This window comes from Dreissena polymorpha, chromosome 13, assembly GCF_020536995.1.
Source record: "Dreissena polymorpha isolate Duluth1 chromosome 13, UMN_Dpol_1.0, whole genome shotgun sequence".
Taxonomy (NCBI): domain Eukaryota; kingdom Metazoa; phylum Mollusca; class Bivalvia; order Myida; family Dreissenidae; genus Dreissena; species Dreissena polymorpha.
The window spans coordinates 1165575-1192205 of NC_068367.1; the positions used below are offsets into that span (position 1 = coordinate 1165575).

Here is a 26631-nt window from a genome sequence, read left to right on the forward strand (position 1 = left end):
TCAAGCCGAACAGAGACGACAGATACATTTGTGTTCAAAGGCCGGTATCCGGCGTTCTGTGTCCGCGTGAAGCGTCCAGGTCTCGCTGCAGGACAGTAGGATGGAGACTTCGAAGGACTTGTAGAGCCTGTACTTGGAGGGAAAGTTGATAGAACTACTTGTCCACAACCTGTTCAGCCTGGCCATCGCTGCGGTCGCCATGACAATTCTAATTCGGACCATAGCGGTACTGGTACCATCCTTGAACAGGGTTGCTACTTGAAGCTTGTCACTTTTTCTAGCTTCTCGCCGTGTATTATGATGGCTGCACTGCTGTTGGTCGTGCTGGTTACCATGATCTTCTACTTCTCCGTGCTGACCTCCATCCCGTATGCGCCTGCTATGGTATAGAGTCTGTTGATGAGTTCTTGAAGTTCACTGCTGTTGCCACCCATGAGGCCAATGGCATCAGCGAATCTCAAGTTGGAGATGGGTCTTTGAGCGAAATAGATTGAGATGTGGTGGTAATTGAGAGACTCATGCATTATCTTATCATGGAACAGGTTAAAGAGTACGGGAGAGAACAGACATCCCTGACGGACGCCCACTGATGTCCTGAAGAAGCCCCCCTACTGTCCATTGAGGAGTATTGCGCTACTGGCGTTTCCGTAGAGTTCTTGAATACCATGCGTCCGTTCGTCCACAGTTGGTTCGTAAACACTCTAGCATTCACATTTCTTAAGCATTCTTTATCAAAGTTGCTGAGAAACTATATGGCCACAAGACCTCAGTCAAGTTTGATAATGAGCAAAATCGCATAATAAATGTCAGACTTATTGCCGTTAGATTGTCAAAAGTTTCATTATAGTATACAAAATCCTTGTAAACACTCTAGAGGTCATAATTTTCTTTCAGATTTTATGAATCTTGGTCATAATATTTATTTTTTGTAGGCAACGTTTGATGTTTGGTCATGGGGGGTCGAAATATAGGTCACCAGGTCAAATCTTACAAAAACCTCGTAACACTCCATACGCCAGAGTTTTGGTTCAATAGTGATGATACTTGACCAGGATGTTTGTCTGGACAATATTTAGGCCAAGTTTGACGTTTGGTAATGTGGGGACAAAATCTAGGTCATTGGGTCTAATCTTACAAAAACCTTGTTAACACACTTAAAGCCATTGTTTTGGTCCAATAATAATGATACTTGACCAGGATGTTTTTCTTGATGATATCTAGGCAATGTTTGACATTGGGTCATGTGGGGTCAAAATCTTGGGCACGAGGTCCAAATCTTTCAAAAACCTTGTCAACACTCAAGTGCCCATAATGTTTGATTCAATAATGATGATACTTTAGGAGGAAGTTTGTTAGGGCAATATTTAGGCAAAGTTTAACATTTGGGTCATGTGGGATCAAAATGTAGGTCACCAGGTCAAAGCTTGAAAAACCTTGTTAACACAAAAGATGCAACATTTGTCATTCAATTGTGATGAAATCTTGGGTCATGTATGATTAAAAAATCTAGGTCACCAGATCAAATATTATGAAAGGAAACCTTAATAACACAATTAACGTTGTTGTTTTTTTGTTAAAATTGTTTTGCACATGGTTTCACAAATATTATATGTACATCATGGATTGAAGTGATTTGTCAAATTTATTATTCAGTTCAGGAGCTGCACATTTTGAGTGGTGAAAGGTCAAGGTCATCATTCACGGTCAAATGTCAAATATATGGGGGACATAGTGTTTTACAAACACAGCTTGTTCACCTAATACTTGAGTATTTTAACAGAATGATTTTCTTGATGCAAATCAAAGTAATAATCGTATCCGACTCATCTGGCTCAAACACTTGATCACTGGGTCATATTTTTGACAAAGATTGAATATGCAGACTCTTCTCAGGTGAGTGAACTAGGGCCATCTTGGCCCTCTTGTTTTATCTTCCTCACGTCATTTTATGTTTTGGTTTCATGTTTCAGCCAATTTCTTTTGTTTTTGTTTGCAATGATGACAACTTAGAGCGGAGAATAATGTGATCAATAGAACGCACGTTAAGAGTTAAACACGTTTAAGTATATTTTATCGGAAAGAAACCTTGAACCTCTCGTAAATGCTTGTGTTTTTTTTTAAACTTAACTAAAAGAACATGTCTATTTTTAACACGCACCAAGTATTCTATATTTATTCTTCCACTATATGATTTCTCATTAAAGACTTAAGTCCGTCTGTCTCTAAAACTAAACAAGTAAAAAAGATACCTGCATTAAGCTCTTCATACCTGTAAACGGTATGGTTATGATTATACGCGACCCATTTTTGACCAGAGGTCACATGTCAGTTAGATGTTACTCAAATGGAACACAAAGTAATAAGATATTATCATGAAACTTGGTTTACACAGTGAGTTTCAGGTTTCCCGATGTCAGCCTCTCAATCCCTTTCAGTTCATCCGTCTGTCTGTAAATTAATGCACTTGCTATTCATGGACGTTTTCACCCGACCGGTAGACGGATAGTTTATAATGTTATCGTAGATACTACTTCGAAAATGCAATCGTCCAACGGAAACTAGAACTGGTTAAAACAAACATGGAGACGAAGATGTTGTGTGTCACTTTAATATCCATGAATGTCGTCTGTAGCGCCGTTAAATGTCGCATCGCCGTTATATGTCGCAGGCTACGAGATTTGTCGCAACGTTGACGATAAATGTCGTAAGGAACGATAAATGTCGCAAATCCTACTGACGATATATGTCGCAACTTTAACGATAAATGTCGCAAAAATTTCAACTGCCGATATATGTCGCAACATTAACGATAAATGTCGCACACCTTTGTAAGTCATGTTACAATGAAAAGTTGAAGTAAAAATGACTAAAACTTTCAGGTTACATCTAGATTAACCGACGAGGTTTATTTGGGCTGACTTCCACCAGAATGGCCAGTTTTTAGTTAGTATTGTCCGAAATGGTCAGTTGTGGTCAGTATTGTCCATAATTGTCAGCTGCGGTGAAGATCGACCGAAGCGGTCATATTTATTCATTTTTGACCAAAAACGTTAAGCTGCAGTCAAAAATGACAAAATCCTTAAATTGGTCGGAAATCGGAAAAGCGAGGGGCCCGTAAGTTTTTGCTTTGGGTTTAAGGCCGTTTCGACAAGTTATAATAGACATGTTTTAGAAAGGATTGTACACACATCAGCACAAGTAATGTGGAAAACTGATCCACCTACGAGCGATGATGACCTGAACGTCGGCGGTGATGACCTGAGCGCTGGCGGTGATGACCTGAGCGCTGGCGGTGATGACCTGAGCGCTGGCGGTGATGACCTGAGCGCTGGCGGTGATGACCTGAACGCTGGTGGTGATGACCTGAACACTGGCGGTGATGACCTGAACGCTGGCGACCTGGGATCGCCCAATACCAGTGACATTACGCGATTGAGAGAAATGGTACAGTTTGAAAGGAACCGAAAACACGTTCACCAAAACCGCCATGTGAACTTGCCGCGTGAGATTTGGTCTATAATTGTTGATATTATTCTAAAACTAAGCCCTTTGTCAAGATACTCCCTTCAATGGGTAAATAGGATGTACAGATATTTAGTAGGTAAGACACCGCCTCCGCGGTTGTATCTATGCCCTAGTCGGTTCGGTGACGTTACCGTATCGCTCATCAGTGTTCGAAAGATAATCGCAATATCTGGCTCTGGCAGTGGACTGGCCCAGGCGATTCGTCAACTTATAAGGCATTCCTCGTGGGTAAATGCATGGCTATTTCTGCGTTTAGCTATTTTATGCGGCTGGTACACGGTAGAAGGAATTTGGTATAGACGGCAACGGCGCAATTAATGCCATAGCGTTATATGTTCAACTGCAGCAATGGATATACATAAAACATAATAACTGAATACACAATATGTGTTACCATTCTATTTTATAAATATGAAAATTAACATGAAAGTTTGTATTTGTTCACAGATTGTGTTCCCAAAACTACTTGTGATATAACCAATTACTTTTACTGCTTTTCATAACATGTTTTTGGAAATATAGTTATTAAATAGTTTTTGTTGTTTGATATATATATATATATATATATATATATATATATATATATATATATATATATATTATATATATATATAATCTGACACGAGTTCTCGTTTCAAACCATTTTTTTATTAAACGAGTTCAGAAATTTTGTTAGTAAGCGAGCCTTTGGCGAGCTTACTAACTAATTTCCTTGACGAGTTTATTAAAATATGGTATGGAATAACAACTCGTTTCAGATCGTTTTTATCACATGCTTTTAAACTAAATAAAATACATCTTAATTGACCAAACAAATGCTGATAGATCTAAAAGTTGTTTACTATCCTGACGTCATTTCATGTTGACAACGTCATTGCACCAAATTAAAGCCATGCGATTGGTTAGTTATTGATTCTGTAGCCAATGAAAACTCTTTAAAATGTTGTATTACACATGTGCAATGTGAAAAATACGTAATGTCTGTATTACATTGAAAACAAGGTATAGCATGTGATAAAATATGATTCAAGATATGAAGGTCTATTGCAAGGAAAATCAACAGGACACAAAATAACGAAACAATTTGATTTTAATTTACACTTAATTGAAAAACAACAAATAACTGCATGTTTCTACATATTGTAAGCAATTAGCAGTAAATGAATCAAAAATAATAAGTAAACAATAAATGTAGACATTATAATAATCATTTTTAAATAAAATACCAACAACGTCTTTGTTGATATGATGAAAACAATAAGGCATTCTTCGTGGGTAAATGCATATATATATATATATATATATATATATATATATATATATATATATATATATATATATGTTGAAAGTAAATGCGGCCATTTTCGTGATTGGTTAGTTACTATCTAAAAACTTTTATATTCACGAAAGTAAAGGAAATAACTAACAGAAGGCTAAGTTCACTGATAAACGGGGATGAGGTATTTTTCACTAGATTGATACTCTGCAGCGAGCCAGTGAATCGGCGACATAGAATACCGCTGCCTATATGTAAAGCATTAATTGAAGGCAACGATATTGAAAAAATAATAAGAACATATTATTCTTCAGTCAGTTCATCAGCATGCCAGTACAAACTCCGACATATGCCAGTGCGTCTGCAAAATAGTAATACATTAACTAAGATAATGATACATGTACTACAGTCATGAAACTAACATACAATATTCAATACAATTTTATCGTAATTTGTGTTGCTGTAATAATGTTACAGTTTTATCACATCTAACATCATTTGGCCAATCTTGATAACAGCAGTCCATTTAGCACAGGGAAATCAACAACTGGCTGCTCGAGCAAAGAATTATAAAAATTGATTGGGTCAATATTGACCACAATAGACCATTTCGGACAATACTGACCGCAACTGACAATTATGGAAAATACTGACCACAATTGAACATTTCGGACAATACTAACTAAAAACTGACCATTCTGGTGGAAGTCGACTCAAAGAACCTCGTCGGGTAATCTAAATCTAACCTTAAAGTTTTAGTCATTTTACTTCAAGTTTTCGTTTTAAACATGACTTACAAAGGTGTGCGACATTTATCGTTAATGTTGCGACATATATCGGCAGTTGAAATTTTTGCGACATTTATCGTTAAAGTTGCGTTATTTATCGTCAGTAAGATTTGCGACATTTATCGTTCCTTGCGACATTAATCGTCAACGTTGCGACAAATCTCGTAGCCTGCGACATATAACGGCGATGCGACATTTAACGGCGCTACATCGTCTGCTTGCGCTAATAATATTCAAAATTGTACCTCTGTGTTTAAATTGCACTTTGCGTTGTTGGCTAAAACCTCTTACTAGCGTGCACGTCGCCAGTGCATGTTTGTGTGCGTTTGAATAATCATAAAATAGGATTGGAATTAGAATTTTGACGTGCAAATTCTAGACTGTTCGGTCATGAATGATATTTACTTGAACGACAATAGCTTGTTGTTTACCACATAATCACGAATTTAAGTGATAAATCTCGATTGAAGCAACCTATAGTTAATACTGTTTCTCCAATGTACAAACCAGAACAATCATCATCATCATCATCATCATCATCATCATCATTATCATTATCATAATAATAATAATAAGCATCATCATCAGCAGCAGCAGCAGCAGCAGCATCAGCATCAGCAGCATCATCATCATCATCATCACCACCACCACCACCATCATCATCATCATCATCGTCATCGTCGTCGTCGTCATCATCCTCAGCAACTGCAGCAGCAGCCTGAATTTGTGTCTTTATTATATATATATTTGATATTCATGGTTATACCCATTTCTGTTATTCTCGACCGAAAAGACAGTCCGCTTACAGAGGTTCCGGAGGCGTGTCAGTTTATATAAAAGATAATCTAATTAATGATGGGCTTATTGAACGTATTTGTCATGATGTTACTGAATGTGTTGTCTTATTATTTAAAGGCTCATTGTTAAAAAATTTAGATGACATTATTTTTGTTTTTGCCTATGTTTCACCTGAATACTCAACTTTTTATGATGGAAACGATACCAATGGTATTTATATTCTATGTACCAAAATAAATAATATTATTGCTGATTTTCCAAATACCGAATTATTTTTGGCAGGCGATCTAAATTCTAGGATCAAAGACTTCAACGATTTTATTCCAGAAGATGATCTGTCATTTATTTTTGGGAATGATAATGATTACCCTATCTGATAATTTTGCAATTCGAAGAAATTCTTAAGATGAACATTATAAAAGTTTTGGTTTATCACTTATAGAATTATGTTGTACATTTGATATCCATATTTTAAATGGTCGTCTTTTTGGTGATAAAGATGGTAATTTTACATGTTTTGCTAATAATGGTGCAAGTGTCGTGGATTATATGATTGCGTCATCAAGTTTATTTAGATATATTTCTGATTTTAAAATCAGTGATAAAGATAATTCTGATCACTTTCCACTTATTTTTCAATTATGTTTTGAATCAACACGAACAAATTATTAAACAAGCAATATTTATGCTTCAAATGTGCGTTTATGGCAGAAGTTTATTTGGAAAGATGAATTGAAAGACGATTTTTATAATAAATTTTGCGTAAATTTCCGATGTTTTAAGGATAATCTAAGAAATCGTAATGATCGTACTTTTAGTTCGCATATCTCTGATTTTATTAATGTATTTCAAACTTCTGGGGAAAATATGAAGTCTAATTCTAAATATTTTACTTCTTCACAGCCTGAATGGTGGGACAAGAATGTAATATTGCTAAAATTGAAAAGTCACGAGCTTTACGATATTTTAGAATTACAAATGATAGACACGATCTTATGACATATAAGGCTAAAAAAAGTATTTTCAAATCTATATGTTCAAACAAAAAAGACATATTAGCTGAGAAAAAGCGTAAAGATCTAGTTAGTTCCCGGAAAAATTCTAAAATGTTTTGGAAAACTCTAAAAGGAAACCGTAAACATCAATCAAATAGTATAGATCAAACTCAATGGCAAGATTATTTTAAAAATTTATTCATAAATAAAGAAAACAATTCTCAAGAGCAAGATGGCATCAGTCTTGAAAATATCCAATACGATTGTAGTAGTTTAAACGCACCCATTTGTAACCAAGAAATCATTGATAGTATACATCACTTGAAATCAAATCGTTCAGGGGGCCCTGACGGAATTTGTGTTGAAATGTATAAATTTACTATTAATGATATATTGCCCTTTTTAAATCCACTTTTTAATGAAATTTTTTATCCTGGTATTTTTCCTGAAAATTGGAGCGAGAGCATAATAACTCCACTACACAAAAAAGGATCTATTAACGATCCTAATAATTACCGTGGTATCTCACTTATAGATTCTATATGTAAAATCTTTTGTCATATATTAAGTAATAGATTGACCATATGGTGTGATACTTTTGGTGTTATAGATGAGTCACAAGCAGGGTTTAGAAAACAATATACAACATCAGTTAACATTTTTACATTAATGGCGCTCTGTCAAAAATATTTATCTAAGAAAAAAGGTCGTTTTTATTGTATTTTTGTAGATTTTGCAAAAGCATTCGACAGCATACAACATCAAAAACTGTGGAATGCTTTTGCAAGAAAAAATGTTAATGGTAATTTTTTGGTTATTATTCAATCGATGTATAGCAAGTTAAAATCATGTGTTAAGGTTAATAACAGATTGACGGAATTTTTCCCATGTAATATTGGAACCAGGCAGGGCTGTATGGCCAGTCCCATAATTTTTTCTATTTTCATAAATGACTTAGTTACATATCTGCACTCAAAATGTGATCATGGTATATATGTCTCTGAAGATATAAATGAGTTAATTGCTTTAATGTTTGCTGACGAGGTTTCCAGTTTCTCTGATACCATCATACGTCTGCAAAGGCAAATTAATTTAATTGAAAAATTCTGTAAATCTGTTGATATGAAAATCAATCTTGATAAAACAAAAATCATCGTATTTAGAAATGGCGGTGTTGTTAAACACATTGAAAAATGGACATATTGTGGAGAAAACATTGATATTGTATCATCTTATAAATATCTTGGTGTTTATTTAACGCCAAAACTTCTTTGGTCAAAAACTCAAGAAATGTTAGCATTGCAAAGTATAAAATCAATTGCTTGTATATTTAGATATCAATGTAAATTTGGTCATTTAAGTTCTGTAGATATTTTTAAAGTTTGTGATGCCATGATTAGACCTATACTTTGTTACGGGTCCGAAATATGGGGCTATTCATATGTAGATAAAATTGAAAAAGTACAAATAAAATTTTGTAAACAATATTGTAATTTACCGCAAAACACACCTGATATCTTAGCTTTAGGAGAATGTGGTAGACTTCCTTTATGTATAACATATATGTCAAATTGCATCAAGTTCTGGTTGAAAATCACCCGTATGGAAAATCATAGATACCCGAACCAGTGTTATAAAATGTTAAAAGATTTAGATGATGCAGGTAGAAGGACATGGGCCAGTCATATCAGAGAATTACTATTTGGTTATGGATTTGGTTATGTTTGGTCTGCTCAAGGTGTTGGGCATGAAGACAATTTTATACATCTGTTCAAAACACGATTACAAGATTGTAATCTTCAAGTATGGAAATCAAAAATTGACAATTCCCCTAAAGCATTGCATTATAGATTTTTTTAAAACTGATTTGTACTGTGAACCATATCTGAATATAAATATGTCTTTTGTTTTAAGGAAAACTTTGTCAAGTTTCCGTTGCTCAGCGCATGATCTCATGATTGAGAAAGGTCGACATTTATCAATAGATAGACATTTAAGATTTTGTCCATTATGTGTAAAAAATAATATAAGCGTAGTTGAAGATGAATATCAATTCTTTTTTTAATGTAATGAATACGAAACATTTAGGCAAACATTCTTCAAACCTGACTGGTTAAGAAACCGATCTCATCAAATGTTTTATGCTATCTTATGCTTAAAAGATGAACATAATATAATAAGGATTGCTAAGTTTTTGCATAAGTCGCTTGTGAGAAGAAAAGAAATTTTAAACATACATACTTGAATATATTTTTGTAATGCTCTATCCAACATTTTAATCATGTGTATCACATCAGAAACTTTTTTGCTTAAATGTTCTGAAATGTATGATTATATGATTATGTATCACTCTGCCTGATATATTTTGTAAATGCTGTATTTTGGGCCGGTGGCCTATATTACTTTATAAAACATGTCTATGTGTATGTCTATATATATATATATATAACTCAGTTTTGTTGAAAGACGAAAGGAGAAAGAGGATAATAACTCAACCATTGTTTATTGTATATTTACAACAATTCCAGTTCAATTGGATAATGGTCACTTAGGTCGTAAGCCTGAAAAGAAATCGAGAATAACAATGAAAAAAAAAACAACACAATACCAGATATGAAATTATAAATGTGAGCGCAAAATTATCACTTTCATGTTAATATTTTCTCAAACTTCTTTTTAATATGTTTGAAAGCAACAATCCGACAGAACATCGAAGATTAAATAATATTTAAAACTGTGCATCTTTCATTAAGCGACGAATATTTTTACAGAACATATAATATCTTCCGCACATATACAACGCGTTGTTTTATTGGGTTCGTAATACAAACGCGTGCTTTAAATTCAGAGGGAATATTTACCGCTTTAGATATTGAAAACGTACCTGAGTAAGCATACTTATCGCGAAAACCATTATGGGTGTTGTTTTTTTAAGTTTATACTTATGGTATTCAATGTAAACTCCAAGAAAATGAACTCAAAAATTAAAACATACACATGTCGTTTATGTATGTGTTAAGATACAAAAACGGAATTAGCCCAGACAAAAATCTGGATCCCAATGTTTTACTGAATTCCAGATCATGACGTGTGCCAATAGACCGGAGTGCTCAAAACTTTTAAAACGACCAGTTAAGTAAACATTGTGTTTACTTTAGAGCCAAATACAATTAATTTGGAAGCAATGTCGTTTTCAAACATATGTAAATTATTCGAGTATACACATTTCTATATGATAAACACCTATATTAAAGGATTAACGATTAAGTCACATAAATAGCTTGATCCAAAAATAAACGGCTTAAAGCTTAATTGGTCAATGTAGTTTTTAGCAAACAGGTCCTGCAGAGCAGCAGCTGAGCTTTGCTTGGCAATGATTGTTACATATTAAGAGAACGACTGCGTATTTAGTAGTCATTGTGTAATGGTATTAAGTTAAGGGGCACATTTTTTGTTATAACTTACATGTACAGGTATAATCAAAATATTCTGTAAAATAGGGCCGTCATATACATGTAGAAGACAATTTTGCCAGTTGACAAACTTTTTCACAAACAACCTTAGACAAACAAAAAGGCGGCTTCGATTTTATTTTTTAACTGGCCAATTAACGGGGCAGAGGGGCGAACTCCTGGTCCGTACCTTCTCAATCTGCCATTGCTTTAAGGTCAAGGTCATATTACCTCAGTGTAAGACATGCCGAAATACTTGTCGTACATGAAGACACCGGCGCTCCCCGGAATCAGGGCTGACCTCACATTGGGTCCCGACAGAATGAAACTAAAACGTAAGGAAGTATCAGCACATGGAATTGAATACACTATTGATGGACATTAAGTTCTTATTTCATCGAAATGAAGCCTGTCTTGTTGCATTTTATGTGGACTATTGAATATACCGTTAAGTTTAACAGAACATAATAATAAACACCGGTATTTGCAAACAAATATACACGTTTTAAATGATGCATATTCAACAAATTTACTTTCACGCATTTGACAAATGTTGGGTTTATAGTTGTAGCTGTAATTAAAAGTAAATGATGTAATTATCCAAACATGTAATTTCAATACCGAACAGCGGAGCGATATATTTCTGTCTAGTAGTTTATTCTAAGCCATGATCACTTAAAGTTGAATTTTGCTCATTTTCAAGATACCACGAAAACTATAAACCATTACGAGTAAATTCTGCATTAGCTGATGCAGTAGAATATAGCAGTACATTCTTTTTTTTAATGAATGAAACTTATAGTTGCATTTGGATTTTTTCATCGTCAATAGGGTATGTAAGTCTCGTCATGTGACCACCGATATTTCACGAGATCTCCAACTTCCGGGTACATACAAAAAATCAGAATGGCTATATCAATAATGTACTGGTCTAACTACGTTGAATCGCACGTTAAATTAAGTCGAAAGAGTGAAGCATCGGTTGAAAGCGACAGGGTATTGAAATTCTTTATGGACGAACTGCGTGTAATCCGTGCCAGCGTCCAGGCTTCGATGAAAAATACATCATACAATGTTACGGTTAGTTATTAGTCCAAATAATTAGACGTAAGCTACCCCGCTTATGTAAATCGACCTCATATTTATAGGAGTAGGTTAGTTATATACATCCGAATTACTATGACAAAGTAAAATGCTAATCGTACTCGTAATGGTTTTAACACTTTTTATTTTCTCATTCTGATTTTGTTCTATATTTTTCATTAGATTCACCTTGAACCAGAGAACAATGGCGTGATACAATCATCGACGTGTCAGTGTCCAATGAGGGAATTCAAATGTCATCATGTGGCTGCTGCTTTACTGTTTGGGTAATGCATAAGATTACATATATTTGTATTGTTTATGTTTTAAACATGCTGTAAATATACTCAGAGAAAATAATTATCTGTTTACTATTCATGATACTTTTTTCAGCTAACAATTACATTTGTAAGTTTTTCATAATAAACACAAATATCCTCACAGGGAATGTAGAGGCAAATGCTTATGTGTTACTATAAGTATTAATTATGTCTTGTATGTATTAAAGCTTTTAAAAGTTGTTATTAAATTAATTCATGATACAGATACAAGAGAGCGAGCAAAACTGACATTAAGTGTTCCTGGATCAAGCGTCCGAAATCCGCACCACCCAAGAAAACTGTGACGATGGCTGAAATGTATCCACCAAATCAGCCTGGATACAGGTAAAGAGCAAAAGAATTTTAAAATGATTAAAAAATGTCATCTCAAAGCTATTATTTTGAAATAATAAAATTGTGTACTGTATATAATTCTTTTTCGAACCATCCTAGATCTATTCATTAACTCATGAGAATAATTGTTTTCATAATTATTTTTTAATGCAATGTACCTTTTTTTACTCGTTACTCAGGGCTCTAAACAGATCTGTCTCAGATGATGACAGAACTTTTATTTATAAACAACTTGGACAGTTGGGTCGCTTTACAGGTTCGCATAAGTGGTCCCTGTTAGAATGTTTTGTTCCTGTTATCATGATTTTTTACTGTTAGCATTTTTGGTTACTGTTGAGCGGTTCCAGTTAGTATGAGTATTTCAGGTATGTGCTTTAAAGCGTTTGAATATATATGTATATGTTAAGCAATAATTTTCACGTAAAAAAATTATGCTGTACAAATAGTGAGATATTACTTATTAAGCTATCTCATTGACAATTATGTAGTTGTGATAGTATGACTTATAAATAATAATTCCAAAAAATCCTTGGTATGTCAAAAATTATCAATACTACATGGTCTTGTTTATTTAAAAAAAACATGAGCATTATTTTAATGGTCTTTTGCTAATATTTGACCTGTTCTTTTTTATGTTTAAAGCTCTGCATTGGATTATGGCAGAGGAGCCACAGACACCGGATGTACCAGTGCCTCTCCTGGATGACTTGATGATCCATCCTGAATATCTGGGAGCTGAGGACCCCCGCACATGGCTGAGACGACAGTTGCTGGTGTCGCACGAAAAGGTCAACCAAACAGCTGCAGTAACTATTGGACAGAGGGAAAATGCCTTATGGGCAGCTGTTCGCAAGTTGAGATTTACCGCCTCTAACTTCGGACATATCTTGTCAGCGTTTGACAAAAAAAAGTAAGTGCTAGTACATATTGCTATAATTTTAATATATATGACGCACATGTCTTCATTTTATGTGAGTTAATATAAATTTAAACTAAGTGGTCAATATGAACTTCTGATATATGTTTCTCGACATTAATAAATAGACTTGCTTTACTTTTTCTGCCATGTTTTTAATGCATTGCAGTTACTTATGCTCGATTGGTCATTGTCGGCTCGGATACTACTTACATGTACCCCGGGTACTCTTAAGTATACTTGCATGTACCCCGGGTACAGTAAATATACTTAAACATACCTGGGAATTTGAACGCTAAATCGGTCGTTGTTGACTATTTTTGTTAAATTAATTATGTTAACATAAGTGCCTATTTTCTGTTAAATGGCCTATATATCATCGAAACTCATACTCAAAAAGCATGGTGATGTAGTGTTTTTCTTAACCCATTTATTCCTAGTGGACTCTCCCATCCTTCTAAGTTGGATCAATTTATTTCCAAAATTAGGGATGTTAAGTATATTTATTTCTATATATTAAGCAAACAGCGTAGGCCCAGATGGGTTTACGCTGTTTGCAATGTCCTGTTTTCAGGACGCTAGACATGAATGGGTTAATTGAAGAGAAGTTTGTTTAAGATAAACAATATCGTTTAACGGTATCAGTAGCATTTATGACGACATCAGATTTTGGGCAGGAAAACAACTCGGGTACAGTCTAAAATAGCCTGGGTATTTTTAAGCATATTTACCGTACCCGGGGTACATATATGTATACTTAAGAGTACCCAGGGTACATGTAAGTAGTACCCGAGCCGACAATGACCAATCGAGCGTTACTTATACTGTTGTTTAATGTAAATAAACATACAAGATAAATAAGTGTTTGTATATGTTTTTCAAGACTGACAGTGTCCTTGAAAAAAAGACTTCTGAGCGCGTATAACCTGGAAAAAAGGGCACCTGTGCAGTGGGGGGTAACACATGAGCAGGTGTGCATAGCTGAATACTGTAAGGTTGGAGGAATCGCTGTACGCCCGACAGGCAAGTGAAAAATGTGTTTTTTATAAGTTTGAATTGATCTTTAGTTGTAATAGAATTTCATAATGTGCTTATTCTGCTGTTAATGCAGTTATGCTTTGTAATAAAAGTAATTTTTAAGGTCATATCTTATGTTCTATCATTTTATTACAGGAATTTGGCTGCATGAGTCTGGTGTCTTGGGTGCATCACCAGATGGTTTTGTCGAAGGCGTGTTTAGGGGTTTAGTTCATCAACAACATGGACAAGCAACATGTAGTGCAGACATCATAGAAGTAAAGTGCCCCTACACTGCCAGAGACCTGACTATCCAGGAGGCGTGTTCATCTATCAAGGATTTCTACCTAGGTAAAACTATTATTTCTACATTTTCAATGTTGTAATGCATTTATAGTATAAACAATTAAAAAATATGCATCAATTACCCATTTTGCATACAGCGTGCAATTACATCCATTCCTATAATTAAAATCAGTGTGATGTAAAAGATGGTCTTGCTTTTACAATCTCTTTATGTATATAACACTACTACAGGGATTTCAATAGATTTGTGTAAACCAGGAGTCAAATTACCCCATGCTTGACTTTTTCGGGGGTCAAATAAAATAATCAGGGGTCAAAAAATGAAGTTATCTGTTCCTGAATAATTTTTATATAGTCTGTAAATGTTGTTTTGCATATACTAAAATGAAATACTATGCAAACAATAATTGTATGATAAGAAATATATTTTGAAGTTAGTTTCTTTGTTACATTTGTGTCAAAATGATGCTATGTAGATTATTTGCAGGAGTCAAAAGACCATCAATTTTAAAATCAAAAGCATAAAAAAGCATGATTGTGCTTCAATTGAAATTCCTGCTACTAGGTGACAATTGCCTTCTTACACATGGATGCATACTCATTTCAGATCAATCTTCTGATGGACGGCTTTCCCTCAAGCAAGCCCACAACTACTGGCATCAGATTCAAGGACAGCTACACATAACGGGAACTAATACATGCGATCTTGTTGTGTGGACAAATAAAGACTTGCAAGTGATCAGAATAGCAAAGGATCATTTGTGGTCGGTCAATCTGTCAAAAATGATTGATTTTTATTTTTCGAGCTTTTTACCATCACTATACGAATAAAGGTTACATTAAATCTGAGATGTTATTACTCCAGGACTCCAGGGGTCAGTGGTTCGACCCCAGTTGAGGACTACACCTTTTGTTTTTATTCATCTTTTTGTAACTGGAGCTTTTTAGATCCAAAGTTTACATTTATCAATGTTAAAGCATTGAATGGCAAACTTCAACACGTGCCAAAATCTGTGAAAAGGCCCCTTTGAAGAAATATGTTAATACATGTACTACCAATTAGTTGGTTATTTATATATTGTTTATATAAAGATAACTGAACCATTTTGTGACAGTACAGATATTCTTTAATTCTACATTTTCAGCAGAATGTTGTTTTTATGTCCCCCAACACTATATTGGGGGACATATTGTTTTTGCCCTGTCTGTTGGTTGGTTGGTTTGTATGTGCAAACTTTAACATTTGCCATAACTTTTTCAATATTGAAGATATCAACTTCATATTTAACATGCATGTGTATCTCATGGAGCTGCACATTTTGAGTGGTGAAAGGTCAAGGTCAAACTTCAGGGTCAAATAAATGGGGACATAGTGTTTCACAAACACATCGCTCGTTTTCATTTGTTCAAGTCGTAAGTAATGCATGCTTTTCAACAGCAGCTTTATCATGGTCAACTGAGTTGCCATAATCAATAAAATGTAATTGTTTTTATTTGTTTCTTTGTGTTTTATGCCCCCCGATAGGGTTGAATATACCAGTCATACTTTCCATCTGTTAGATGTTTATGAAATAAAAATACAGAACGACAACCAAATGTGCATGATTTGTTATTTAAACAATACACACAAAAGTTCATAAAAATACAAACATTCCATATACAATCGGCATAAGCATATGCTAAAATTAGAAATACAAATTGCCAACTGAAATGTAATAACCATTCATCCACACTGTCTTCAGAGTGTTTGAAGAGGTTTGCTCCTTTCAACTACTATGCTAGCTAGACAGAAACTTGCCTCAGCAAAGAGGATCAACTCTTTATGGTACATACAAGTCACAACTGAATCCATTCTTTTTACAAAAAGATTTAGGAATACAGCATCATTTACACGAAATATTGTTTGAAGGAATTTTACAGGTACACAAAGTAATTCAAGTAGTTTTCATCCGATCTTCACCAAACTTGGTCAGAAGTTGTATCTAGATGATGTCTAGATCAAGTTTGAATATGGGTTATGCCGGATCAAAAACTAGGTCATTGGGCCATTTAGTGCGTTTTAAACATTCAGCATGTTGTCTGCTCTCTTATTCAAGTAGTTTTCATCCAATATCTTTACCAAACTTGGTCAGAAGTTTTATGATCTCTACGCCAAGTTTGAATATGGGCCATGCTGAGCCAAAAACTAGGTCATAGGGTCACTTTGTGCGTTATTTAACATTCAGCATGATGTCCGCTCTCTTATTCAAGTAGTTTTCATCCGATCTTTACCATACTTGGTCAGAATTTTTTTCTAGATGATGTGTATGTCAAGTTCGAACATGGGCCGTGCCGGGTCAAAAACTCGGTCATTGGGTCAATTTTACTGTGACAAAGCTCTAGTTTGAATCAATTTCATATTTATCTGCTATTTCCTTTAAAAGAGGAGCCTGAAGATTGACAAGACAACAACACAATTGAAAATTTTTTGTCGATAAATGTCTGTATTGTGCAGGAATATGATCTAAAATATCATAATTTTTTATCCTTTCGTTTGCCCTTTCTACATGAATTCGGCTCCTTCCAATTTTGAAGCAAAGTAAAGCTTCCTCTTTTGTGAAATGACCTTTACTAGAAAGAAAAGGAGGAATGTTTAAAGAAACTCCAGCAGGAAGTTTATCAAAAATATTGAAGCCCTTATCAGCCAAAATCAAGTCACCTGGTTTAAGTTGCTGTAATATTTTCGAGTGATCAACAATAGCTGCATCTGATGTAGAGCCTGGATAAAGATCTGAACAAAAAACTAATGCACCATTTGGAGCAACACATGTAACAGCTTTTACAGTATGTCTACTTTTATAATTACTATAAGAAAGTGTTTGATGGTTCATGTTACAAGGAACATCCTGCACAATTTCTGTAGCATCCATTGCAATTCTTGCAGAACTAAAGTCTTCAAATGACTTCGGCATGGATCCCTTGCATTTGAGTTGGCTTGGAATTCCTACTTTAAGTAAAATTCCTTCAAACAATATTTCATGAAGCACAGAAATATATGTATTTATAATGTTCGAAACAGTTCCTCTGCTTGTATCAAATCTAACTGCCAAATCTAAGTCCTTACAATTCAGACGTAATTTCATAAGGGTGATTAATAGTTGATCCTCTAGGCTGAAGCAGGTAACAGTCCAGCCAGCATAGTAGTTGAAAGGAGCTAACCTCTTCAGAACACCCACCAGGACTTGGAAGACATCGACAGGAAAAGATGTGTATAGCAGCATCTGAAATAAAACAGTGTGACATGAACATATTGAGTTGTGAGTGAGCAATGTTTTAACTGTGGTAGGAAATAAAAAGGATTAGATATGATATACAAATAAAGCTTTTTAATACAATAAACATTACATTTGTACTCCACTGACTTTATTCCATATTTTGTGTAACAAAAAATCATTCGGATTCAGTGATATAATTATTCTATATGTTCCAACTTAAAAAGAAAAGCAATTAGCTTATATGTATACACTTATAAGTATACAAGAGATGTGTTCATCAGAAACACAATGACCCCTACTGTGCCGCTTTGAAATATTTTATTTATTTTTTACCTTTGACCATGAAGGATGACCTTGAACTTGAACTTCCACCACTCAAAATGTGCAGCTTCATAAGATACACATGCATGCCAAATATCAAGTTGCTATCTTCAATATTGCAAAAGTTATGGGCAACGTTTAAGTTTTTTTCTTCGGAAGGTCGGACAGACTGACATACTGACTGACGGACAGTTCAACTGCTATATGCCACCCTACTGGGGGCATAATAAGTCATTCATATACTTGTGCACAGTATCGAAATGATGGATTGTACCGAATTGCAAATGGAACAACAATTACAAAAAAAGAAACTTGTATTATATCCAGAATGAATGAATGATATATTTTGTTATGTATTTTTTCATTGAGTACATTTTACAAGTATACAAACAAATACCTTATCATTGTCACCAATGATGTCCTGAACCGACATTTTGGATGGGCGCAATTTCATGCGGCCAAGTTCACCCTCTAGACGGGCTATCTCCCTTTCTAACTCTTGAACTGCAAATAAAAAATTAATGAAAACTTATATTATTAAAATGTTGCTGTATATTGAATGTAAATCAGTGATTTTTACACCCAAGTCCTGCATCCTGTAATCACAAAAACCTCTAGAGATGCAAAGTTTCGAATTATGTGAGTCCAAAAAATGCATTGAAATTTCTAAAAAAATAATATCGTTTAATCATTGGACTCATTCTTTCATTTCTGGGGCTCATAGATTTGCCAGTTATTGAGTCCCAGGACTCAGATTAGAAAATTTGTAAAAAAAAAATCACTGGTCACGAACACTGTATTATGTGAATTTGGATTAAGACATCAAACTGGGAATGGATATCCTTTTAGTGATTTTCTCAAACAAAACTAATCATTTAAGATCTGAATTTATTTTATCAATACTTCAAGCTTAAAAAGCAATTTTCCATGACTTTTTCATTAACAGTGATTGTATTTTGATCATTTTTACTGTATTTTAAAACTGTGTTCATGCGCGGCATGGACACAGTCTTATTTTATGAGGATTATAATAAAAATTCATAAAAAATCCAGTTTTGTAGTAAAATCAATTTAAATGAAGCTATTATATATGCAAGTATCTATTTTAATCATAATTTGTCAAACTAAATAAATACAACATGTAAAACTGTATATTATGCACAGTTGAAAAAACACAATTTATTCCCAAGTTGATGTCTTATTCCAACTTCACATAATAGAGTGTTCGTGTGAGTATTAAAGTAAGCATAATTGAAAAAATTCTGTAGCATACTAGATTTTGTTGGTAGTTCAGCATCAATGTCATCATAAGCCCTGTAGTCATGCGTGTAATAATTATGGTCCTGGGAAATTGTAGTAACATCTACTGGTATGCTTTCTTTCACATCTTCCCTTTCCTTCAACTTCGGCCTTTTGCATCTGTTGTAAGAAAATAATTAATATAGCAAAAACTGAAACTGAAGAAACCTTATCAGAAGAGAAATTATTGTTATTATCCACTTCTTTTATAACAGAATACCAACTATAAACATAAAATAAGGACATCTGGGATCAGCACCATTGAATGGTCAATGTGAACCATGATTTAATACTGTTTTTTATGAACATATACTTAGTACATTCTACTACAAATTCTTTACTCAAATTTAAACTGTTAAATAAAAAATTAATTGCTTATGTTAAAAAACAACAACAAAGTATAACATGTTATTATAAATATTCTACACTTTTTACTATGATATTTAAAACAAGATATGTGTTTGTTGGAAACACTATGTCCCCTTTTGCGCCGCTTTGAAGCTATATCTTTGACCTTGAAGGATGACCTTGACCTTTCACCATTCAAAATGTGCAACTCCATGAGATACACATGCATGCCAAATATCAAGTTGCTATCTTCAATATAGCAAAAGTTATTGCAAAATGATAAAGTTGGCGCAAACCAACCAACAGACCAACCAACCAACCAACAGACAGGGCAAAAACAATATGTCCCCAACTATAGTGGTGGGGGACATAATAAAAACAGAAAGTTAACTTGAACAATATTTTGTTCCGTATATAATTTTAGTACTTTAACAATATTTTGTTCCATATATAATTTTAGTAATTTACCTTTTAGGTGTGTTCATTTCTGGGAAATGTAGATCTTTCTTCTGGTAATCAAAAATGGTTGGGCCATTTTCTTTCTTGCCATCTACAAAATGACAACTGCATATCCGGTCATTCCCGTTGACAGCTCTGTCCGCTCGTCTGGAAATAATTAATTTCGTTTTCATTACGTATGATATTGGTGTAAATAATATCTGCAACATTCCATTTGATATAATCTTTAAACAAATTATAATGTCATAAAATGTGTTTTCTTGTTAATGGATACATGTTATACCAATCAATTCACTAAATAAACTTAGCCGTCTATGATTCAAAACATATGCTTCAAACTTGATACTTACTCTACAAATATAAATGTTTAATGAATGTAAACAAAAAAGTTGGCGTAAACAATCCGAAACGTATCATATCCGAAAGCGTTCACACTCGTCAAGGGTAAACAAACTGGTTTGTGATTGTGCAAACAAAATCACTATACCTGCATCTATCAACCCATTTCTTCTTCTCCTTTGGGTTTATGGGGAACCTGAACAGACTACATGTTCCATTGCCCCCAGTCCTGTGCACACAATGAATGGCAAAGCAATACACCATTTCAATGCTAAAGCTGATGTACCCGGAAGTTCAAAAGCGAAATTGAAAGTAAACGAGACTTACATACCCTATTTAATGGTCTTAATTAGTGACAATACGATCGCAAGACATACCGGTCATAGGCACAGTGCGTGCTAGAAACGGTCGTGTCGGCGTCAAAGCCTATCGGCCAATAGAACAGGTTCTGATTATATATGGGCATGCGTAGGAGATCTGACTCTGAGGCGTAGCTGCAGTCGGCGTTCAGATCACCAAGTATGATGACGTCCTGCAAACATGGTGAAAAATGCCACAATATTTTAGCACAATATACACAAAGTGCGTTTTATACCTTGTGCATATGATCGGAGATTAGTTTTTCTTGCAAATGGTGTTTCTTCGGTCATGAGGTGAGGTCGTGGGGGAAGCAGAGGATGTGTTGGGGGGGGGGGGGGTGCGGTGGGTGTGGGGGGGAATAGATTCATATATCATTTAATTAGAGAAAACCACCCTGTAAGTGTTAATGATAATTTAAAACCAATCAAGGCTTGGCAATTGTGTTAGTTCAAAAGGACACACTCATATACGTATGAGGAAAACCTACATACTTAATAAATCCATTACTTACGAAATCTTTCTTTAGATATCTACGTTTGAATGCGTGTGACTTAAAGAAGACACAAAGCACGAACCGTTACTGTTGGCCACGTTCTGATTACGTCATCATATACGTCAATCAATGCGTCAATCTCTTTAACGGCGTCTGTTGGTTTAACATGAATGCCGACCAAAGTAATATCGTAGGACCCTTCAATGTATAAAATTTATATTAATTTAACGTTCGAAGTGATATAATATCTAAATCGTTAATAGATGTAAAACTCCATATATTTTCATACAAAATTAAAGGAATAATTGTCGTGAATAGTTGCATATATCCAATGAATATTATGTTGATGCGAAAACAATAGCGTTACAATATAAGAACTGACAGTAAATCGTGTTCTTTATCTGCTAATACCTTGCCGATACACAATCGTTAAATCGGTTTTATAGATTGGCATGTCTGATTGAGTATAATATACTAATCAATTAATATTGGAGACGAACCCTGTAGATTGAATTTCGGTACATATGAGCCGCGTTCTGGGAAAACTGGGCTTAATGCATGTGCGTAAAATGTCGTCCCATATTAGTATATTGTATTCCGCTTAGGCTAATCAGGTACGACACTTTCCGCTTTAAGGATTGTTCGTTAAAAGGAAGTCTTTTCCAAGCGAATTCCAGTGTAGGCGGACATAGTTGTCCCTTCTCGTTAAAGTGGGACATGCATTAAGCCCAGTTTTTCCAGAACGGGACTCATGTTATAATCGTTCTGTACCTCCCACAGGTCTTATCCTGACAGAGAACGGCTCCCTCTCGAAGGCGTCGGTATAATCGTCCGGCCCGTCGTCATACTGGTGGACGCCGACCATCTGCACTGCCGACAGCCTGACCATAGTGCACGAACAGCAATTGAATATTTTGTATCATGATTTAATGAATATGAAAGAAAATCCATCTCGATGTTAAGGGAAACGACTTAAGTGCAGTGAATTCTTTTTTAACTTCTTCCCTTAACTTCCTGTTCGATGAATAATAAGCATTATCGATGTTAAAGTGATAAACATATGTTAATAATAAATGAACTTTGTGTTAACTTATATCATTACCTAATTGCCACAACTTTTATAATCCAAGTAAGTAAACTTGTGTTATTTTGTATTTTGTGTATAGCTGAAAAAAACAAGTGCGTGCTTAAGAGCTGTTAAATGTTGTTTTTAAATGTTTAGCCCTTAATTACTTATAATTTTACAAGTCGTAACAAAAAAGCACTAACCAAATCACTCCTCAAGAGGGGTATAGGAATATAAAATGCTATCTGTCTCCTTGGTACGTGTGTTGACAATATTTTCTGACTTGCAATGAAGGAACTAATGTTTTACTTCAGATAATAACTCATTTGGTAAGGAATGTTGACTCCGCCATCACAGAATCTTAGCGTTAGATGCCGAATTTCAAACTCTTATAACTCGCATCACATTATCGATAGCAAATTATGTGATCTGGAACATTCTATTTTAAGTAGTGGCGTAGTGGATATGGTGTCCGCCTAGCGACCGGGAGGTCACGGATTCGATCCCCACTTGGAGCGTTCCTTCGATCTCTCCCAAAGACCCCAAGTACTGGTTCTAGACCCAGAAAACGGACTCGAGAGCGTTCAATAAGCATAAGGCTGTCAATGCAATCGCGCTAAAATAAATAGGTTTTCACTAAGTATGGATGTATAATTATTATCTTTTACAAACAGAAATACCGGAAGAAGTAGGCGTATTCTTCCTTGTAAGTCGTGCGGCCGAGTCTTTCACTGCAAACCATCCCGAACTGAGATCTGTAACACATAGTCGCTAAGTATTTGACACATTACTATGTATTTGATATCTCATATGAATAACAGTACTTAAGTTGGAAAAAACTTAAATACATAGGTCGTTAAACATTTAACAAGGACATGGACACGAATTTATTTAATTGAAGTGTCTTATACTTCTCTTAAATTTGTATGGCTTCGTGTTACATTCGTATGTTTTTGCACATACATGGTTAGAGACATGTTTTAACTCGCATAAACAAGTACTTAAATCAACTAGATTTTACTCCCTCGATGCTAAGTTTAACAAGTTTATTAAACAATATATCCAGAAGTCCAAAAGCCCAAGTGGACATGGTAAGCATTCAGTGTTTACAAAGTAAATAGTTTATGATTAAACAAAGTAATAATACATTTAATTGCAACAATACATCATGTATTAATAAACACTAGGCTCTTATATTAACAACTATCGACATCATATAGAATAGAATAGATTATAATTGCTTTCGTACATTAAGCTATCTTACAGTTGGTTGCATTAAAATGCATGTCAATAATAGCTCATGCATGTAACAATAGCATTAGCATTTGCCCTTGCTTGCTACTTACACGCAACGTAAATATAGGACGCACAAAGGCTCTGGTCACATTACAATATTTAATAAAACTGATACTATAACACAGGTGTCTGTAGATAACAAACACGCAACGTGGTCAAAACGTCGTGTGATATGAAAATAAATAAATTAATATGCTGGAGTGGGGCATAGTAATGGCCGTCGTCCGGCGATCTGTACGTTCATCTGAAATATTAACACAATTTATTTCCCCGAAGCTGTCGGAGTTCAATGGAATGCCTTTCATTATCGCATATTGTCAGTAGCCTATTTGTGTCCACACCATATCCAGTAATATTTTCATGAAACCTTGCTCAAGTGTTTTCGTCATTCAGAAGGCAGGAGCCAGTTACGCCGGCTTAGTGGAAAGCTCACAATTTTATGCCAAACATGGCTGAGTCTCAATTTGTGTGTGTCCGTATCTCCGTTACCCGTTCAAGCATGTTTATTAAACTTGGCAAACATTAAGAGTATGTGAAGAAGGCTTTATCAATGACACAGGCTCATGGACAATGCCACTTTTGAAAGTCAATGCCACTTTGAAGGTCAATGCCACTTTGAAGGCCAATGCTACTTTGATTGTCAATGCCACTTTGAAGGACAATGCCTCTTTAAAGGTCAATGCCACTTTGAAGGTAAATGCCACTTGAAGCTCAATGCCACTTTGAAGCTCAATGCCACTTTGAAGGTCAATGTCACTTTGAAGGTCAATGTCACTTTGAAGCTCAATGTCACTTTGAAGGTCAATGCCACTTTGATGGTCAATGTCACTTTGAAGGTCAATGCCACTTTGATGGTCAATGTCACTTTGAAGGTAAATGCCACTTTGAAGGTCAATGTCCATTTGAAGGTCAATGCCACTTTGAACTTCAATGCCACTTTGAAGGTCAATGCCCCTTTGAAGGTCAATGCCACTTTTGAAGGTCAATGACCGCGTCCGCTCCATATTATTTTACTATCTAAAGGATTTTCACGAAACATGGCAAATATATAGGCGTATGAGACGTTGTGCAGATGGCATTAGTTAGTTGAACCGGCCCAATGTCAAGGTCATACTTGAATGCATGATTATCGATTGTTCATTTTTGTGTACGCAACATTTCTCCCATGTCTTTTGAATGATTGTCATGAAACTTAGATCTAATGTTTTTGAAACGATGGGCTTCTTATCAAAACAACTATGCATGGTCGCATGTTTTATGCGTTACATTAGCGGTGTTCAATGTGACCTACCTTCCCACCATGTCCCACAGATGTACGTTAGCGGTGTTCAATGTGACCTACCTTCCCACAATGTTCCACAGTTGCTGCTACATTAGCGGTGTTCAATGTGACCTACCTTCCCACCATGTCCCACAGTTGCTGCAGAGCCTCTCCAGTTATGTCGCGGATTTCTTGGATTAAAATCACGTCGTACCGTTTAACAATCTGAGGTAGTATAATATAATTTTATTAATATTATTTTCCGAAACAGCAATAAATCATGGCTTCTTCTGTATTGGGCGTCGTTCTGGGAAAACTGGTCTTTATGCATGAGCTTAAAGTGTCGTCCCTGATAAACCCTTGCGGTCAGCACAGGACAATCAAGGACGACAGTTTCCGCTTTTATTGACATTTTTGTTTAAAGGAAGTCTCTTCTCAACGAAAATCGTGTCTATTGGGAAAGTGTCGTCCCTGATTAGCCTATGTGGAATGAACAGGCTAATCAGGTACGACCCTTTACGCTCACGCAATATTTCCACAAAAAGAGGCTCTATGTATGGTATTGATGATTGAAACAAATGGTTGCTTTGTACCTTGATTGTATCATAGAGCAATTTCGAAAATGCTATTCATTTCTTAAATTTAACAATATTTTATGAGTAAATCAATGAATGCATCTAACGACACATTTGTGATATGTATAATTGTCCGTTATAAATGCTTTAACTGCAAATTTACAATGTTTTTTGCTCGTAATCAACTTATGTACGTACATCTCTAATTTGCGCCGCTTTGACCGGGTCGCTCATCTTCGAGCGGCCGAAAACCTTGATGTTGAAGGCGCTTATGCTCAGTGAACGTGGCAATATGGCGGCACTCGTATTCACGGGCGCGACCTCGACATTGGGCAGAGCGGAACAAAGCACTCCGGTTGCACAGAGCGCCGCGATGAATACTGCGACCAGGTGGTACATTCTGCATAATGTCATGCAAACTAGTAAATACACATGATTAAATTTGCAATCGGTAAAATCATGTGACGTCCATTGATCAGATCGAGAGACTGTGTGCTCGATAATCTAGCTAAAACTAAACCACGAAGAATATACTCCTTATATGGCACCCCTATGACACCAAAGGGATATTTTAATAGGACTTTGTCTCCTTTTTGATATATGGAGCATGCTTTACTTTTCCAGTATCTAGCCATCACACGCCTATCACATCTAGCAGATGCATCGAATGCTTTTTTCGTGATTCATTGACATCAACGTTTCTGCCAAAATAAATGTTGAATAGCGTTTG

General features: G+C 35.2%; 3 protein-coding genes across 3 annotated transcripts; 1 reads left to right on the top strand and 2 right to left on the bottom strand.

Annotated features, from left to right (window-relative positions):
* Positions 1-26300, bottom strand: LOC127855864 (deoxyribonuclease-1-like). The gene is made up of 8 exons (XM_052391750.1): positions 26100-26300; positions 25463-25551; positions 23450-23524; positions 22475-22584; positions 21786-21901; positions 21228-21382; positions 11066-11162; positions 1-393 (listed from the first exon to the last, which is right to left on the bottom strand). Exons 1-8 carry the CDS (start codon positions 26298-26300, stop codon positions 1-3), a joined length of 1236 nt encoding a protein of 411 aa, XP_052247710.1.
* On the top strand, positions 11666-16323 carry LOC127856051 (uncharacterized). The gene is made up of 8 exons (XM_052392037.1): positions 11666-11914; positions 12101-12204; positions 12463-12582; positions 12771-12847; positions 13234-13501; positions 14391-14530; positions 14681-14875; positions 15438-16323. The coding sequence occupies exons 1-8, from the start codon at positions 11741-11743 to the stop codon at positions 15659-15661; spliced, it is 1302 nt and encodes a 433-aa protein (XP_052247997.1). The 5' UTR covers positions 11666-11740; the 3' UTR covers positions 15662-16323.
* Positions 16447-21125, bottom strand: LOC127856050 (uncharacterized). The gene is made up of 5 exons (XM_052392036.1): positions 20999-21125; positions 20521-20658; positions 19679-19824; positions 18803-18909; positions 16447-18090 (listed from the first exon to the last, which is right to left on the bottom strand). Exons 1-5 carry the CDS (start codon positions 21112-21114, stop codon positions 17209-17211), a joined length of 1389 nt encoding a protein of 462 aa, XP_052247996.1. The 5' UTR covers positions 21115-21125; the 3' UTR covers positions 16447-17208.
* Positions 26301-26631: the final 331 nt, after the last annotated feature.

Excerpts from the sequence above, each read along its gene's own strand:
- LOC127856051 (XM_052392037.1), top strand. The coding sequence starts at position 11,741 with ATGGCTATATCAATAATGTACTGGTCTAACTACGTTGAATCGCACGTT. Across the intron at positions 13,502-14,390 it reads TCAGCGTTTGACAAAAAAAA|ACTGACAGTGTCCTTGAAAA; the intron begins GTAAGTGCTAGT and ends ATGTTTTTCAAG. Across the intron at positions 14,531-14,680 it reads AATCGCTGTACGCCCGACAG|GAATTTGGCTGCATGAGTCT; the intron begins GCAAGTGAAAAA and ends ATTTTATTACAG.
- LOC127856050 (XM_052392036.1), bottom strand. The coding sequence starts at position 21,114 with ATGGTGTATTGCTTTGCCATTCATTGTGTGCACAGGACTGGGGGCAAT. Across the intron at positions 20,659-20,998 it reads AAATGGGTTGATAGATGCAG|ACGAGCGGACAGAGCTGTCA; the intron begins GTATAGTGATTT and ends AATTATTTCCAG. Across the intron at positions 18,910-19,678 it reads TGAACTACCAACAAAATCTA|TTCAAGAGTTAGAAAGGGAG; the intron begins GTATGCTACAGA and ends TTTTATTTGCAG.
- LOC127855864 (XM_052391750.1), bottom strand. The coding sequence starts at position 26,300 with ATGTACCACCTGGTCGCAGTATTCATCGCGGCGCTCTGTGCAACCGGA. Across the intron at positions 22,585-23,449 it reads GAATACGCCTACTTCTTCCG|GCTGTCGGCAGTGCAGATGG; the intron begins GTATTTCTGTTT and ends CACTATGGTCAG. Across the intron at positions 394-11,065 it reads TCGGCATGTCTTACACTGAG|ACTCTATACCATAGCAGGCG; the intron begins GTAATATGACCT and ends ACTCATCAACAG.